The 19,997-nt window shown below is 32.3% G+C and overlaps 1 protein-coding gene across 2 annotated transcripts in view; it reads left to right on the top strand.

Annotated features, from left to right (window-relative positions):
* The window catches only part of LOC139519310 (uncharacterized), a 48,335-nt gene that overhangs the window by 13,580 nt on the left and 14,758 nt on the right, over positions 1-19,997 (top strand). Inside the window, exons 1-9 of one of the 2 annotated variants that reach the window (XM_071311294.1) lie at positions 2,168-2,255; positions 4,666-4,901; positions 6,603-6,701; positions 11,124-11,292; positions 13,057-13,285; positions 13,925-14,009; positions 15,989-16,072; positions 17,858-18,015; positions 19,511-19,566. In XM_071311294.1, coding sequence (XP_071167395.1) covers positions 2,186-2,255; positions 4,666-4,901; positions 6,603-6,701; positions 11,124-11,292; positions 13,057-13,285; positions 13,925-14,009; positions 15,989-16,072; positions 17,858-18,015; positions 19,511-19,566 — 1,186 coding nt within the window. In that variant the 5' untranslated portion in view covers positions 2,168-2,185. Of the gene's footprint in view, positions 1-2,167; positions 2,256-4,665; positions 4,902-6,602; positions 6,702-11,123; positions 11,293-13,056; positions 13,286-13,924; positions 14,010-15,988; positions 16,073-17,857; positions 18,016-19,510; positions 19,567-19,997 lie in introns of those variants that run through there. The other variant, XM_071311295.1, reaches the window with a different exon arrangement.

The following is a 19,997-nucleotide window of genomic DNA, read 5'->3' as shown; positions in this document are numbered from 1 at the left end:
TTTCAAATCTGTGTTCGCATTTCCTGTCTATTTGTCGTTTTGAACGTTGGCACAGATGAGTCTTTGTTTTCCGAGTAGCAATGTAATGTGCAGTTTCCTATCAATATACGTATACTCGAGCGGAAAATCCTAGCTAACCGACGTTACAGGCTCCCTGTGGTTTTATAAGATACCAATTTATTCCAACACAAACGGTGTTGTTACGAATTATAGTAAAATCCAGATAAAATGAAAAACTCACAATATTATAAACTTTGAAAAACTTTTATATAAAAGATATTGTTGAAAACCTAGCAAGAGAAATAGAGGAGTAAAAGTAAAGAATTTGCCCGGGTAGGGTGACTGTTTCAATCCATTTTTACCGTGATCTCTTCTCGGAATGACAAGTCCCTTTCGAGATATATTTGCCGCCAGACGTAAAGCAGTCAACAATGAATCGAGCAATCAATAGCATTATTCAGTTATCATATTTGAATTTGGTAAAAGCGAGAACTATATGATAAATCAAATTCATATGTGACGATGGTCGAGTGGTCAAACAAGTTATCTACACTAGTGATTACTTGTCTGTCGACACTGAAGTTATGAGTTCTAACCTAAAAAAATTACTGCGTTTGGCTCCGATTTAACTTGACTAGAATATTGCCCGTTTCCTTGCGAAACATCTGTAGCTCGTTCAAGGTACACTCGCTTTCTCGATCAATAAACTTAACCGCTATGATATAGCAAGCAGCACGGTCGTACAAGTGGTGGTATACTGTAAGACATAATAGTGTCCTGTGAAAAAGTGTCCATGAGGACAGTTTTTTTTATAGAATTTTGGTATTTAATAATGTCCATTGCCATGGAATAGTGTCCCTCAAATGGACAGATTTTACTGCAAAAGATACAAAATAGTGTCCACCCACAGGACAAATTTGCATACGGTAGTTGCTATTAAATTGTGTCCTCCAAGGGAAGTAATACTAAGGGCAATTGTAAACCAATAAATAATGGATGGAAGTAAATAAATTGAAATTTAAGTTCTAAGAAATTTCCAGCAAATGGTAATGACAATGAAAAAATACCAATAAGAAGGAAGTGTAAAATTAAATCTGAAGGACTTTACTACATTTATTATGTCAGAGAAGAAGGCAATTCAAAATAAATTATGTTGATTGCCATGAAATATTGTCTCCTAAGTGGACAGCATTTTACAGCAACTTACAGTTATGAAATATGGTCCATCTACAGAACACATTTTTGTAGTAAATGTCATTAAATTGTGTCCTTCAAGGAAAATAATACTGTACAGCATCTGTTACTATTTGAGTTTGAGTATATAATTATACTTTTTTTTTAAATATGAAGATAAGCATGGTATATGAGTGCCAATGAAACAACCTTATGTCAATGTAACAATTATTTAAAATTTACAATTACAAGTAAAAGTTAAAACGCGGCAGTAATAACAAGGCAATGGATATCATTTAATCATATAAAAAAATGCCCTGGCGGACACAATGTCCTGTGAAAATATGTCCCCCATGACAATATTATGGTGAAAAAATGTCCCCCTGGACAATATTATGGTAGTGAATAATGTCCATGTTCATGGACACTTGTTCATACCTGAGGACATATTTTCATAGGAAATTGTGTCCAGGACACATTTAAATTAGTAAATATTGTCCATGGACAGTTTTACTATGAAAATGTGTCCAGTGGACATTTTTTCATGCGGACATTATTAAATCCTACAATACAACCTCAATGAACCGAATTTGAAGGGTCCAAATAATTTCGCCATTTCAGAATCTAATGCATTTCTGGTGAAACGTACACCAACGTATTTTGATTGGTTTAGGAACAATATAACGTATTTGCAATTGGCTAAAAATCGATTGTTTGTACACCAGAATTTCAAGAATAATCATTTTACCCATAGACCTTTAGTTTCTGAAACGGCGAATTGAAATGAAGTTCTTATACATTCTCTAATTTACTAGTATACTGATGAAGAAAGGTATCATTCAATTTGTATAAACTAAATAGTATCATCTGAAATCAATAAGTGAAGTTATTTATGATCTTTTTGTATTCTTGCGAATGCCACGATTTATTCATAGGCATGATATGAAATTCATTATACGATATGTTTATATATCCTGAATTATCAACACAACTAACTCTGCAGCAGTTAAGCATGAAACCTTTCCTAATTCTCTGTTATATAGGATGCACCCTAGGAAAATTAAAGCATGATTCAGGATCAGGTAATTTATATATTGTCTACTCAGAAAACTGTATATACTACGAATTTTATTATTCCACCGAAATCTAAAATTCCACGAAACGTTTGGAATTTTCCAAAACACACACACTGTATATTACTTTTACATAATCAGGGCCAAAAATGCCTTCAAACTTGTTCGAAGTTCAAGATGCACAAATTCTTATCTATGGCTAATATATTTTGCCACGTTTCAACCCGGCTGTATTTGGAGGACTCATTTCCCGGGATATCATCACGTCAGTAGTCAGTACTTCGGTATTGACATGATTTATAACAAACTCTATAAATTTAGAACTTACAAAAGAAACAACGGTTTCAGCTTCCTCTTGCAAAGATTACTTAAAATGGATTTGGTTTTTAATATTACAATACCCTTTTTGGGTCATATAGCTTTTTAACTGTTTTATTTCAAGAAATCTACATGTTATTAATCATGTAGGCATCAAAGCATAGCCTTTTGTGTTGGCGATCTCTCGACCGTGACTTGGATGCTGCAGTGCTGCAAAAGTGGTATCGACTCTTTAATTTAATTTATAATTTATCTAAAATTATAAATTAAGTGCGTACGAAGCATATTTCCAGTTTACCTCCACCAAAAATGCTTAAACACACTAAAGCTAAATGATATAAACATTACTGATAACACGAGGAGCTATCTAACAAAAATGGTCATAGAAAAACAAATTACTCAGGTCAAATTAGCCTAAAGGAGATAGGAACATATTTAGTTATGTTTAGTCTTTAAGTCAAATTTCACGTTTATCCAAAATGGTAAAACAGTACTGTCCAGACCATTCGCTTGCAGAAAGTTCATGAAGGGTTGAAATGGCCCTAAATTTTTCATGTTTTTTTAAATCCGGCCAAAAAATCTCAAATTTCACATAGAAATACTTGTGATAATACTATGAAGACAAATCTGGCACTTTCCTCACAACTTATGAAGCTTTGACCCCTTTTAAAAGTAAACATTATATGTATTTTAAGGTCAGTTTTGGTACTTTTTTGCCATAATTTTAATTGTTTTTGGCATAACTAACATTGGCCGCCATCCATGATCCAAAAAGTTTTTATATTGATGAATTCTGTATCGAAATTGGAATCTTTTGGTCACGACACGTTTTGGATCGTAGGTGGCAGCCAAAGTGTTTCTAAAGCTTTTAGGTCTGAAAATTGCACAAAATCATCATATTTTGACAAAATGTCCAAAATAGTCTTACTTTGGAGAATATTATATACTTTTGTGAACAGAACTGATGTAAGTAGCAATAAGACTTTTGAAATACACCCATTTACGAACCAAATGGTGACCTTTTTGGTGTTTCATGATTAATTGATATTTAATGCCATTTTGTGCCATAAGTGAACCTTGTCCTTTAAAAGCTCTGTCAACATTTTAATTTTCAGAAAATCTACTGAACTGTAATGATAAGATTATCTTCTCATCGCAGATACAAAACTTGGAATTATTATCACTAAAGACGCGTTTCGTCTACAAAAAAAAGCATCAGGCACGCTCGAAATAAGAAAGTTAAAAAGGTCTGATTAAGTACGAAGTTGAGGATCAAAAGGAGCCAAAGTTTCGAAAGGCTATAAATGCAAAATACAGCTTATGTAATCTATATCTGTGGTAGATAATCCGTAGTATTTAAAAAAAAAAGCATTCAAAATTGATTTATAATTATGACCATATCATTCATTGTCATTGCTAATCATGTAAACACAGAAGTGCTGACTACGGGGTTGGTGATACTCTCCTGTATGAACCTTCACCAGCAGTGTCATTGACCCAGTGGTTATTAATGCCATAAATACTAGTCTTAAAAGTTTTAACGCCAGCCGCGCTTTGAATGGAAAAAACAAATATTAATAATTTTATTCTTAACAACTTCCATGTTGTAGTTGCGTCATACCGCCCGCAAATTGTTGGCTGATCTGTCGTCTGGTACGAACACATTATTTTGTTTAATATTTTAAAATGTGATATGCTATTATCTACAATATGCATACATTTTATAGGAAGTGCACAAATCTCTCATTATTAAAAAGGTAACACATATTTAATACAAACGTATGAAAAAAATATAAACGATGATTTGTTTAAATGATTGAAGATGTTACTTTCTTTGGATAGTTTCATGAAATCAACATAAAAGAAGACAAGCGGTATCATTTTTCTTTTTTCCTTCTCCTTTTTTTTCTTGTTTTTAAAAATATGTTTTGGAAGTAAATAAACAAAATCGGGTATTATTTTCATTAATAAATCTATCGATGTTAAAAAAAAAACATTTTGCAAATGCTTGTAATTCTTTTTTGTACATTTAAGTTTGTAGGAAATAATGAACATTCTTGATTTCATTTTGTATACTCACATCCAGGCAACTATTTTTCAGACTATGCTTTCGTAGACTTATCCAATGTCTTAGAACATAAAACCAGACACAAAAGACAAACTGATGAAGCTCCATGCGATTTAAAGGAAGAGCTGTTTCTTCCTGTTTCTTATAAAAATCACAAGAAAACCTTACAACTAAAAAAGAATGACCAGTTTTCTCCAGAAACTATACCACTACTCATACAGGACGAAGTGGGGTATCTGGTCAAGAAGAAAAAAGTAAAAAAGGATGAGGTAGGAAAAAAAGTTTTAATGTAATTTTTGAGCAAATTCCTTTGGCAGGTCTGTCTTTTTGAAAAGAATGTCGAAAGATATCAGAGAGACATTACTAAGGCTTTTCTACCTCAGGAATTGATTACCTTAGCTGTATTTGGCAAAACTTTTAGGAATTTTGGTCCTCGATACTCTTCAACTTTGTACTTTATTTGGCCTTTTTTTTTAAATTTTGGATTCAAGCGTCACTGATGAGTCTTTTGTTGACGAAACGCGAGTCTGGCGTAAATACAAAATTTAATCCTGGTTTCTATGATGAGTTTATTTCAAACTCATAGATAGAAAATAAAATGAAAACGCCATGGCTAAAAAAGATAAAAGATAAACAGAAAAACAATAGAACACAAGACACAACATAGAAAATTAAAGACGAATTAACACAAAACCCACCAAAAACATGGGGAGATATCAGGTACTCCGAAAGGTAAGCAGATCCTGCTCCACATGTGATACCCGTCGTGTTGCTCATGTTATTACAAACCCGGTAAATAGTCTAATTCGGTAGGTTTACAAACCTTCGACTTTGAAACTTTTGGCTATTTGCGTTTTTAAAAGAAGTTTAAATTATGACAGTCGGTGACCATTGTACCAATACATACAGTAAAATATTTTTCCTCTTGGCATATTTTAATAAATTACCATTCTTGTTTGTGCATATTTCCCTAAAAATGATGTTTTCGCCAGAGGGAAATTTTATTATACTCATGATTTCTTTTTTTAAATGCATACAATCGAAGAGACTGTTCGTAGGCTATTTTGGAAATTTTAGTTATATATTCCTAGGGAAATGTCATATTTCGGACATCTATTGCAAAAGTGCGCAATTTGTGCAGTAAACATGTTATTTCAATGTACTAGTAAGTATTGTGAGGATATCTAAAAGTGAAATTATAATTTTCAATTCTAAGTGCATATTTTAAAACGGAACTTAATCTCAATGTGAGATTTGTAATGCGCAATTTAAGAATTCTTGCTCTCTTTTTGTTATTTCTTAACTACAGCAAGTTTGCAACGTATTTTTTTTAACGATTTCATAGATGTCTACAGAATATATTGAATGAATACTTTTTAATTTAAGTTTAAATGAAAATAATGATATATATAGAACATTCAGCCGCGGTTAACAATGTTTTTTCGGGGTAATAATCTCAGTGCTCTATCACCGTCTCAGCTATGTGTAATGTATCCAATGTCTAGTGTCTATACTCTTGGTACTGGGATGTTCTACCTAAAAATGTAAAGTTTCATACCTCATGTGATCTACTCAAGTATATTTACAAGAGAATACCACATAATCGCATTCAATACCAACTGGCATAAAGGACTAAAACTTCATGGCGAGCCTGAAGACAGCAAACTTCTTAAAAAAAAATAAAGTAAAATAAAACCTCAACTGAACATTCACAGTTATTTCAAATGTTTATTTCGAATAGAACACGAAAAAAAGTTTACGGAAAGAAACTAAAAAAAAACCCAACTTGTTAACAAGAAAAAACAAACTACCATTGGAGTTAAAGTAATAATATCTGATCAACAGTGCTTTAGTCTTCTTAGGCAGAATATATTCTGTAGACATCAAATAAAAGTTTAGGATTGTCATTTAGTAGACTATATAAGGCTAACTATTGTTGCATTTCATATATCTATATTTGTTAATGCTAGGTTACAGCACTTTATTATTACGAGGAGGATGGACTCAGATTTCCAATCATGGTAAAATGTCTCTTTAAAAAGGACTGTTCATCATCAAGATGCGAAATCGTAAGTCTTTAAATCTGTAGTAATTTTTACTTTCGTATAAACCAATTTTTAATATTTTTGCAGTATGGTTTTAATAGACAGTTTTAAATAATATTAATAAGCTGGGGTCACACATTCACGATTTTTACTGCCGTCCTTGACAGGACCATTCCCGATTAAAATTTGTCAAAAATCTGATCAAGATCCTGTGAATCGTGGATGGAAATTCGATTTGTATCTTTCGCCAGGTAAAATTCGACCGAGTCTGTCACGACTGCGTCCCGATTCTACCGAATGTAATCCGACAGAGATCAGATAGTGACAAGACAGTGAACCGACGCTGACGGAAGTTATCCGTTCGAAAACTGTCGGCATAATCGGGATGATCAGGAACTGTCGGAACGTAATCCTATCACGGTCCGCTCTATCGCATTGCAAACGGCTTTGTCTGGTCTCAGTCGTATTGTATTCTGTTATTGTCGGGACTTCTCCAGATCATTCCCGTTCCACAGGACACCGTCCCGAATACACAGAACATTGTTAGGAATTCGATCCGATACAGCAGAATCTGTCACGACATAGGCACGATTGTAATCCGACTAGACAAAATCGGCTGAGTTTCCCCGAATGTTACGGGACGCACCTAACTGTCGGGGTGCTTTGCCGAACTATTCGGACCCTTCCCGACCAGTAGGAATCTGTTACGAACTAAAACGACTGCGTTCAGACAATAATAGGACATTCCAGATAATTGAGGATACTAGTCCGACTTTTTCACTTTTCATGTCGTATCGCTGTCTGATCTCAAACGGGAGCAATAATCGGCAATGTGTGAACCCCGCATTAGTTATCATCAAAGGTACCAGGATTCAAATTTAGTTATTAGCCAGACGTTATCATTACTCCTTCATCATATATACAGACAAACATAACTCTCACTTGCAAATTTATTTTGGATATAAAACCATCCTTTGACTTAAACACATCTTGTACGAACAATGAATACATAAGTAAATTTAGTCTTTCAGTCAATTTTCAGACTTTCAGTCAATTTTCAGCCTTTCATTCAATTTCAGACTTATCCACTGCGGTATGTTCAGTAATATTAAGACTAATTGCAAAAGATCTTTACAGACATGTTCAGATCCGAGTGAATAAGTCTGGAAATTGATCGATGACCTGAACATGACTGAAACATTCATGGATCAAACTTTTCAGATGATGTGGAAAACACAATGCCCATTTAAAAGTAACACTCATCCAATAGCGTCTTTTACTTTCAGTCTATAAATCTTTTTTTTTTATAGATATAACCATTGAAAACTCGTATTCAAAGATCTCTCGTTATTTTCCTTAATGAGTACGCCGTCATCTTGTTTCTACTATACCTTTGAATATGTAACAAATAATTTCATGATATGAATCTATTTCCTGTCGCAATTTCAATAATATATCACTGAATCTCCTTTCTTTCCTCCCTGCAGTTTTCTGTTACAACTGTATAATATCTACAATCTGCTGTCACACTGTTCAAGTATGTACGAATAGTCCACTGTTACAATTTCCCCAGTAAACTTAGTCTAAGGCGATGTGTACAGTAAATAAACTCATCATAGCTACCAGGATTAAATTTTGTATTTACGCCAGACGCGTTTCGTCTTCGAAAGACTCATCCGTGATGCTCGAATAAAAAAAAAAGAAAAGGCAAAAATAGAACGAAGTTGAAGAGCACTGAGCAAAAATTCCTAAAAGTTTTGCCAAATTCAGCTAAGGTAATCTATTCCTGAGGTAGAAAAGCCTTAAGTATTTCAAAAAATTCAAAAGTTTGGATACAGTTAATCTATAATTATGACCATGTCAATGATAATTCATAAAAATAAAAATAAAACAGAGGTGCTGACTACTGGGCTGGTGATACGCTCGAGGAATTACAACTCCATCAGCAGTGGCATCGTCCCAGTGGTTGTTGATAAACTCATCATAGATACTAACAGGGGTTAAGAAATTTTGTTATAGCTCACTAGCCCAGGGCTAATTGGTAGCAGGATTTTACTAGCCCTGTTGGAAGAGCTACTGCCCAACAAAACTGACCTGTTAGCGCGAGTATGACTTACAAATTCAAAGTTTGCTGCAAAATACAATGAATTCTATAAACTTCACAATTTTTATCCGTTGTACAGTAGTTTTTTTAGCTAATTGGATAATCAAAACTATGTCAGAAAAAAATATCCCATTAGCAGATATATTCAATTCGTTGATACATGTGATAATTGAATATTCCTTGACTATTCTGTAATAATGAGTTGACCAAATCCCGATATAGTACAACTCTTGACCACTGCTATAGTATATTGGTATTTAAAAGGATTGGTGTGATTTTTATCAAATACATCATTACGTTTGTGTATTAAAAAGAATTATGAAATGCTCATATTTGTTTTCAGTTTTAAAAAATCTCTTTATTAAAATAAATCAAATGACCTCAAATATTTATGTGAATAAATATCACCATCCATAGTTTGTGTCTTTTATAATTGTTTTATAAAGGAAGTACAGTAATATTTATATATAAAATGTATGCATTTATCACGGGTAAGCTAATTGTAGGCTATAAATTGACTACAAACTGGGCATGAGTCTCTAAACTGAAATAGTATTTGTTAGAAATTTTATTTCTTTAAAATCGAATTCATTTGAATATCAATGAAGATAATCATGATTGATGAAATATTATTGCATCAAGTTTAAGTTTTCTGAAGACTTTAAATGTTTAGGTTATGGTTATGGAGGCTTCTTCAGTTTGTAAATAAAAACAAAATGGCGTTTATATCTGACAAAAGTCAGGTTTCTACTGTCAATAGGGATTCACATAAAATTGCAATAAATTATTAATCAGGTTACATTATATTTCCCTGGTTGCATAATCAATGTACAATACCCCCTGTAATGACAAATCGGTATTGAAAGTACGGGACCCACCCCAAGTTATTTGTTCTATTTTAAAACTTTTACAAAATCAGTTCAAACTCTGGGAATCCGGGATGACGTAGTCGAATCTGATTGGCTAAGATAGAATGGTGATGAGGGGATTTTTTACTTTCTATTTTGAAAACGCCAAGAATTTTTTGTTTCTAGTCCGTCGGGCATATTAAGTTACAAGTTTTGGTTGCCCGAGGCCCAAATGCTGTAGTCCCGGGCGCCGGGCTAGTGGATTTTTAAACCCCTGCCCCGAATACCATGATTAAATGTTTTGTACTTACGCCAGGCGCAATTATATCTTAATATATCTTTAGCAGTATGTTACCACTTCTCCAGTATATCTTTAGTCTGATGTTACCACTTTACCAATATATTTTAGCTTGATGTCATTTTTACTTTCCTAATGTATCTTTAAATTGATACCCGGAATATCTTTAACCCGATGTTACCACTTCCCCAGTATACCTCTAGCCCGATGTTACCACTACTTTTCTAATGTAATTTTAGCTTGATGATACCCCTACTTTCCTAATGAATATTGATTCTGATGATACCACTTTCCTAGAATATCTTTAGCCCGATATTACCACTTCCCAAGTATACCTTTAGCCTGATGTTACCACTTTATAAGTTTATCTTTAGCCTGATGTTACCACTTTTCTAGAAAATCTTGTGCATGATGTTACCATTTTCTTAATACATCTTCAACTTGATGTTGACTTCTTTCCCAATATATCTTTAGTCTGTTGTCAATTCTTTTCTAGGAGATCTTTAGCCTGAAGTTACCACACTCATAGAATATCTGTAGCCTGGTGTTACTTCTTTTCCAGGATATCCGTAGCCTATATATATTAAGCCTGATAGTTACTACTATATACGAATATACATAGAGTTCGTTATTATAAGAATACGGACATGTGGTAAGGTTTCCAATGAGTCAAATGTCCACCGGAGACTAAAAACAACTAACTCGATGTATCTATAGCCTGACATTGCTATTTACATATTTTCTGAAGTCCACTGTCTCCACTTTACTTATACATATATTTAGTCAGTTGTCACCACCCCCGTATTTGTCAATATTTTAACTTCATGGACATAAAAAAGAATGGTCGGTGATATATAGCATTTGTTCTTAAATGAAAATGCGCACACAGTAAGGTTGAAATGAGCAACTAGGCTCAAGTATTTTGTACGTCGAACAGAACTTTTAACTAATTGACAGTTTTGTGTGATGATGAATTGTTCCAGTAATAATGAAATTGTTTTAAAATAATTGAGTAACTTGTGATATGAACATGAAAAGCATGCATTTCCTTTGTGGTACATAATATGACAAACACCTAACTCGCATTCTCTTATCTTTTGCTACATCTATGTTTTAAGTGAAGTTTAGGCGAGCATCATTTCGAAAAATAAATGAATAAGTTAAAAATTGAGTTAAAGGACTTTTTTTTCATGTAGACCGGAGACTTATTAACACAAGATAAACTGATACAAATACTTGGATCTGCTGCTGACAAGAAAGCAGAATATGATAAAGCACTAGACGAGGTTCCCCATAATGTAGACGACTATCTCGGTGGAGAGGAGGATAATCTTCCTACTGGAACAGATGACCCGAGGGTACCAGGTTTGTTAATATACATATAGATGATGGTACCTTTAACAAAGTCAGAAATGCGTAGACGTCTTCGACAAATTAATCAATATAACTTGGCTTTTAACACAATTGTACAGAAAACATTTGTTTTATTTTGTATATTTAAAAAGTTCATACTAAACTATATTAATAAAAGTAAATACAAAGGGAGACAACTTTGAAATGTTAAAGAGCCATGATGCTTCACTTATATACATATCTTCAAGTTAGATTTGAGACAACAATAGTTTACCGATTCTCAAATCTTATTAACAAAAAAATCAATGACGGGGGGAAAAAAAACCTTGCACGACCCGCCATCCGAAAACTGTCGTAATCCAGAAAGTGTAAACAGTCGTCTAATTTGCAGACCAGACTACTAATTTGGTCTAGATATGTACGACATCCGAACCATTTCGCTACTGAGTTCAGACTAAGACACACGGTAATAGTTTAAGTCATATGAAACGACTGACTGGTGAAAAATAATGTTTATCCAATTCTTGAAACAATGCATGTATATATCATAAACTTAATAGTCTTCTGTGCATGATTTTATCATTTTTTTTGCAAATATGTCGTATAATCGTCAATTTTTTTTACTCTATGTCTGTTATGATTTAACAAATATGGCATCTCATTAAATGCGGTGTTTTGACTCCGAAGTTTAATGATTGTCACCTTATAGTAAACAACCAACAAAAAACATGGATATTGAGCACGTGTTTAACATGTACAATCAGGTTTATTTCAGTGACAGATCCATGCGTATTACGATCAACGGATTTTTACGAGAAGGTTCACGCTAAAGTCACTTTGCATACGGAAAATATGTCGGCGAATTGCTTCCTGGAAGCAAGCAATTATAAAGAAAAGTAAATTTCTTCTAAATGTGGACAAATTAAAAATTCCTCAGAAAAAAAGTATATGTACATAAGTTTAATAATGAAAACTATCCATTTTGTTCTAAAAAAAACCAACATATGCATACATTTTTTTTAATTTGAGGTTTCATATGACTTTAAAAATTTTGTGTTGATGATGATTATTGTAAACCTTCCTCATTACTTTGTTGGAGAAGTTTTTGTGTATAGGGGCACACTATTGTTAGTGAAGTCTGCAATGTATGAACATACACAAGCATAACATATAAATAAAGACTTTTGGACGGAGAGATTGATATTATACAGCCGAGGGTATGCAACTGCTCATTATGGGATTTGTCATAAATGTTAGTTTCAATATCGAGGAAAAAATATGATATAATGGAGAACTTATAGTTTCGTTAAATCTGTTATTTCAAGTTCACTGAAATATAGTAGATGTAAACATTCGTTTAACTTCCATCATTTTTATGTGGCAAATATGAACCTATTTAATAGTACCCGGAACAAATAATTGCAAAACTTTTAGGAATTTTTGGTCCTCAATGATTTTCAACTTCGTACTTTATTTGGCCTTTTAAACGGTTTTTTTTTATTCGAGCGTCACTGATAAGTCTTTTGTAGACGAAACGCGCGTCTAGCGTAAATATATTTTATTCCTAGTATCTAAGATGAGTTTATTTGAATAAAGGAAAATAAATGAAAGAGTAAAGATTTTGTAGTTTTATATATCGTGAAAGAAAAACTACTACTAAAAAGGGGTAATAGTCATATGCAGTGGTAGTTTATATATATATATTTTGTTTTATGTAAACAAATGTATCAATTCTTTATCAGCTAAGGCATGAAAATATCCTTCATTTAATAATAGGTTTAGATGCAGAAGGCAATCCCGATGCCAAACTACCACCTGTATTAAAATCAAATATGAAATTAAAAGTGGACGACATTTTATCTGAGGAGGCAATACATAAAATAGCAAATGAAAAACAGAAAAATAAGGGGAAGAGAAAGAAAAGACAAACAGAAGGACATCTATTTGGTGAAGAAGAAAACGTTATAGATTTGTTGTTGACAAATGATTTTCAATTTTATCAACAGTAAGCTATGATGTCATTCATTATTTTCTCATAGAAAGGTAGTTGAACCGTCTGATATAGAAACATTCATATACATGATTAAATCGCCGCAGGATAAGCATTTCTTTTTTTTGGCATTGTGAGACTTAAGTTGCAGAATAGAAAATAAACGAAAAACAAACATGGCAAAAGTTTCAAACGATATATATTACATTGCAAGCTCCTGACTTGGGATAAGCACAAAAAGAAAGGAAGGAGTTTAATTGTTTTGTGAGTGGAAGGTTCAATCTTTGAAAGTTTTCTTAATATTATTGTATTGGTGAAAGAATAGGAGCAGATATTTTATAAACAATACTTAATTAAAGACCATTTCAATTTTACTGAAGACACCGTTGATACAATTTATTTTTACCTAAAATTCATATTTTATTAATTTGTTGGTGTCATAATAAGATAGCCAAATGTCCAACAACAAAAAAGTAAAAATCAGTTGTTTGTGGTTGTGTATTTTTAGAAGCACTTCAACCTGTATTTTATTTTGATGACAAACGTTTTCCTACTGCATTATACCATTTTTCGAATTTCGGAAATCATTATTTCTGTTATATACTAGGGATCATTCTGTAGGTAAAAGGACTGACTGGTCACTTTTTATTAAAGGTTTAAAAATCTGGATGGCATTGAGAAGACAGAAGAGGAAGCTTTGGCATTGATGGTGGAGCAAGTAGCATTTTACGCCTGTTCTGTAAATATTAGAATTAGTTAAATCTTTGAAATCATGTATTAACTAGTATTATTAAGCTAAACTAAAGTGTCAAAGTAATTTATGTTAACTAAAAATAGATAAGTACATGTGGTATGGTAACAGATGGCACACCATTCCATTAACCAAAGAACTATAATGTTAACAATTACAGATCACCAACAGACATTTTTCAATGAGAAAAAACAATACCACAGGGTTAGCTATAACAAAATTCCGTCATTACAAAATGTGAAACAGTTTTAAAAAGAAAACACAAGGCCTGATCTATACTACAACAATAAGGCCTGATCTATACTACAGCAATAAGGCCTGATCTATACTACAACAATAAGCGAAAACAAATCAGGCAAACTACAATCAATGACAACCACAATATTACAGGTTTCGGCCAGAATGTGTCGGATTGGAAACTCTGTATCAACGATCAACTCACTCACTAACCTAGGACATTTTTGTTACAACACGAAACAAGAATAAATGGAAAAATCAGTTAGAAAGGACTTTATCTAATTTTTGTACTATTTTTACATTTCTTGAGCGGTGTCAGAAAGATATTTCTCGTCTCTAGTGAAATATCTGTTCTCAGCAAATATTTGGTCGAAATTTAATAATGACGTTTAATTTTTTTGTTTTCTTCATGAAAAAAGGTGACCATGCCTGATCACCTCACATATTAAGAAGAACACATATTTCTCTAAATCTTTGAAAAGGAAGGATAAAAAACATAAGACACACATATTTCACCACTATAACTCGTGTATTATAATATTTCTCCACTTTCAACAGTAAAATTTTAATTATTCAAAAAGCTTGGCAAGACTCGCACTTTAAATATTTATCTCGAGTGAAGAAATACCGTAACACACTTGTTGCAGTGATGGAATCTACAGTTACTATCAGTTTATATTCAATTGATTAAGTGTAAAGACGTCAATAAACATCTGAGAGGAGTATTAACTTTTACAATGCCAAAATATAGGTACAGATATAATGTAAAAACATATAAACTAGACCAATTAACACAACACCATGTGTTCAAAAAGGGTGAAACATCCTGCTTCAAATTTGCCATCCATTCTAATAAACGATAGGTTTAGGAGAATCATATAACTGCAAGTGTTATATTCTTGGAAATGTTTTGATATTTTTTGGTTATTATTTATTTCTACAGTTACAACCAAACTTCTGGAAATAATATTTGTATTGTTGACATAATTTAGTAAATATTTTCAGTTATTTGTGGTAACGAAATTCTTTTCGAATGATTTGTTTAATTAAAGATAGACATCTAGAGAATCACTTCCGACACCGGTATATCGAACAAGTTGTAAAAATATAAACTCGTGCAAGAGAGTAAAATTGCAAAAAAAAGTATCTGAGCAGAAAGTTGACGAACCTTTGTTTATGGAGTGTCTTTATGCCATTGTTTTTTAAATGATTATTTGTTTTTATATTGATCAATATTATGCCTATGATGTCTGTTTGTCACTCATTTTAGTCAATATATTCCAATTGTATGTGACGTTCATACAAGTGATTGATTCAGCTAGCTATAAAACTAGGTTTAATCAACCATTTTTTACTTAAACAATGCTTATACGTAGAATATGACAGTTGCTATCCATTCGTTTGATGTGTTTGAGTTTTTGATTTTGTCATTTGATTAGAGACTTTCTGTTTGAATTTTCCTATGTGTTAAATATTTTTTCCTATGTGTTAATATATTATGGTTGAAGCGTTGATAAGGAATGTGATTTTTTTCACAATTAAACGTGATAATGTAGCTGTCCACTTTGAAATGTAAGACAGACAAACAGACAGACAGACAGACTGACAGACTAACTAACTAATGATACACAGTTACAGTTACTATCTTTTTACATTCTGAAATTTACTCAGTATACTATAAATAAATACCAATAGTTATTCAATTAAATCATAAACAAAGTGTTTTACAGATGGATAATATATTTTTCAACATTAGAAAATATGCACCAGATATTAAACTGCGGTGTAGTCTTAATGCAATCATCCCTGTAATAGTGAGTATTGTTTATAAAACGTTAAACTTATGGGAATATGATACAGTTACAGGGGGAGGTTATGACGTTGCTTGCGTAAAATTTTATTTTCACGACGTCAAACTTTGACATATTAGGAAAAGATGCATTTTTCGACTGTTTTTTTATTTTTATATAATTATTTTAACTGATTTAACTTGAAAACGAGTACATTGGCCCATCTTTTTTTAATTATGTTTGATAACGTATGAAGATTATTTGTTCTAATTTTAATGAAAAACTCAACGATTCAACATTTGATGACTTTACCGCTAAAAATTAATTGTTGTCAAAGAATTGTTGTACATATTAAAAGCATATTTATGTGGAGAAGATATCCTAATTTTTGTCCAGCAATCCGCTTGTGTTTATCTGCTGAAATAAATAAAAGTTAGATGTGTCTATCCAAAGGATAGAAATGATAGAAAAACAACTACATTTTGAGTAAATGTCGAAAATTTCAACCTCATTATATCTGATAGTAACTAATGAAGGTATTTTTTTATTACGTATTTGATTGCTTAGGTGAAAAATAGCTTGTATGCAAATTTTCGTTAAATTTTTTTACCGGATGCCATTAAAAGACCTTCTCGTATTATCCTTTGAAATTGACCATTGAAGATCATCTTTTATAGACTTTTTAGGCCATATATTTCATAAAAAAAATATTTCCAGAGAAAGAAAAAGCTAAAGAAAAAAAATGGTCTTTATAACATTTTTTCCCGAGTTCCTTTTCAATATGATAGTCGGTCAAATCTTCTATATTTATCACTAAGAAGACTGAAACACAAACGTTTTTCACTTGACTAGTCTTCGAATGTCAAATTTGACCTATATTCATAATTGTAATTGTTTATTGCTATAATCTCCTGTTCGATAATATAAAATTCATAGGTTTTGCTCGAATCAAATATCTATGAATCAATTCTAAAGAAATTGGCATATATTTACATATACCCCTACATATTTGGAAATGAAGATTTAATTTTATGTTTGTTAGGGTGTTTTAACCCTGGTCAGTTGAATACCTTGTCAATATTTAGGTCAACAATCATCTAATAATTACACAAGATGTATGCTTCATTATAATACGTTATTCTAACTGGCTAACTGCAATCTCGCGTTATTTATCATTCATGATTACACGAGCTCCCACAATAAAGTGCACAGGTAAGTTATAAAAAAAACTTGATAAAAATCGTGTTTTCATGATCCTAGCTAAAAAATGTTATGATCAGTATTGAATGCTTCTTTTTGTAACTTCATAGGGTTGTAAAAAGGGTTGACCGTGCGCACATTTTTAGAATGAAGCGCTTTCGCGCTTCATACATAATGTACTTCGGTCATTGCTTTCAAATCCCAATGCAGTTACAAAAAGAAGCATTCAATTCTTAAATATTCGAAATATACTGTGAAATTCGAGGTTAATTCAAAAAAATAAAGTACGACATACTTAATTTATTCGAGTTTTTCATCGTTTAATCTTAAACATTTAAACAGACATCTTTACCAGCAAGCTGCATTTCAGTATATTCGCAGAGCAAAACATGCCAGGAAAAAGTTATCTGAATAATGTCAATAAAACTGAAAACGGTGATGTTTTGTTCATCAGATTGTTATTAAGAAAAAAAAAATATATTCAAAGCTAATTATTTTTACATATTTAAGGCTACAGTTAAAACATTTGATGATAATCTTCATAAATACAGTTAATGTTCCCTCCTCTGAAGCATGAAACATATGTATATGTATTATATATTATAATAGGCACACGAGGCCGCTGCAGCATGGTCAGAGAATCCAATTAAATTAACAGAAACAGAAATACACTTGGATGCTGATAAGGCACTTGATGCTCTTGTGAAATTTGTATACAATAACAGTTACATAATGTTAGATGTTGATCATGTGATGGCATTTACTGGGTAAATAAGCTTAGAATTATTCTATAAAAACATAGTAATCATCTAGATATCTTTTTTCTTTCTATAAAATTCTGAATTTTGATAATAGATCCTTGAATAGTTCTAAGTTATACAGAATGTTTATGCCTTATACCTATTGCATTGGTAAAATCAAACTAAGGCAATGTCGAGATTTGTTCAATGCTGATAGTTAGAAGATCACAAACCATTAACTATTAGCCTTAACAGAATGTCACAGCAAATTCCAGCCATCAGAATCAGGCAAGATTTGAAGTTTTGGAAATGACCAGCTATAAATATTTAAACCGAAGTGTAGGGTATCCTTTTCATTTCCATATTTGTTTTCACTAAAATTGCAATTTGCTATTTACGCCAGTTCTACCGACAGCTAAGTAGCATCCGCTACCGATATGGACGAGTCAAAAATTAGTAGGAAATACTGACCCCGTTCTCCTTCAAGATAGGGAAGTAAGGTCGATCGACCTGTAATGTCGCACACCTAGAGCAAGTTTTATCTATACTTGAGAGGAGAATATATTTCTACATGTAAATGATGTCGTCAGTAATCTTACCCACACTTTATTACCTACACATCAGCGATATTCGAGAAATAACCTACAACGTAAATCAGGAAACTAGGGAATGCATATTACCATATTATATTGTTTGGTAAAAAGATGAGAAAAATTGCAAATCAATTCGTTATAACAACAACTTACAAAAGATTTCCTTCAAGCATCGAAAAAAAGGCAAATGCACCTCATCTGCTTAAATAACATATTGCATTCCATTAGTTAGAACATCGATGGATGTAGCGGATTTCATCAAGTCAACATTTCAAAACAAACATATTTCAAATCTAAAATAAAACCAAAAAATTTACTGATCAATATCCGTTTTCCCCATTCCCCCTTTTTAAGTTACCAGTATATGGAACGCCGTTAGCGGCAAAAAATTTGGTAACTAGATAAGTTTCGTCGGTAAAACTCAAATCGGATACTTCTTGTTTTTAAATTATACACTAATAAGCTTGGAATGGAAAGGGAAAATGTGTCAAAGAGATAACTACTCGACTAAATAGCAGAACCAAACCCAAGATTGCCAATGGGTCTTCAACACAGAGAGAAAATACCGCAAGCGGAGGCTGCATTCAGCTGGCCTCTAAACAAAATAATAACTAGTTCAATGAACATGGACGTCACATCAAAATTTAAAAGAATGAACACATGGCGATTGAGAAGGTTAAACACAATATTAATTACAAATTGCACATTTAGATTGAACCTAAAAATTATAAAAAAAAATGTTTGCGATTTCTTGGTACATTTTTATGTACACAGATCGAAATAATGTACATTTGTACATATCAGACATATACTGGAGGCAACACATAGTGAACAATTTGAACCTCAGAATTTTCCCTCATTTAATATGTATACATTATATATATTTTTCTATAAACGATGAATGTGTTTCAAACGATGTATTCTATTAGGCAGGATTTGGTGCGGAACAACACACAGCTTAAAATTCTTCAAAGAGCAGTAAAAGGTAGGATCGTTATCTTTGTAGTACATATTAGAAAATCAACATTAAAACCACAATGAACAGAAATGTAAACTATCTATTGTACACGTAATGTGGTTGATGAGGCTGGGGCGATAATAGAACAAACGTCATATACTGGCAAATAGTATACTTATAATGATATAATCTTGCAGCTTTAAAAACTCTCTCCGCATGCTGTAAAGTCTAAGTAAGAAAAGGTTAAAGCTTTGTTAAGTCTACCAATTAATATCATGATATGACTATAATTGATATTCGTGTAAGATTTCTCAATGCTGAATTGTCGTTCATTCTTCTTTATATGTAGAAGTTCAAATCGACGTCTAATACTGTAAATAATCATCATATGTTTACAAGTGTATCATACATATCTAATATAACTCCTGATTTTAGAGTTTATAGATAGACGTTGCACA

Source organism: Mytilus edulis, chromosome 4 (assembly GCF_963676685.1).
Source record: "Mytilus edulis chromosome 4, xbMytEdul2.2, whole genome shotgun sequence".
Lineage (NCBI taxonomy): Eukaryota > Metazoa > Mollusca > Bivalvia > Mytilida > Mytilidae > Mytilus > Mytilus edulis.
This window is presented reverse-complemented; position numbering and strand designations above follow the sequence as displayed.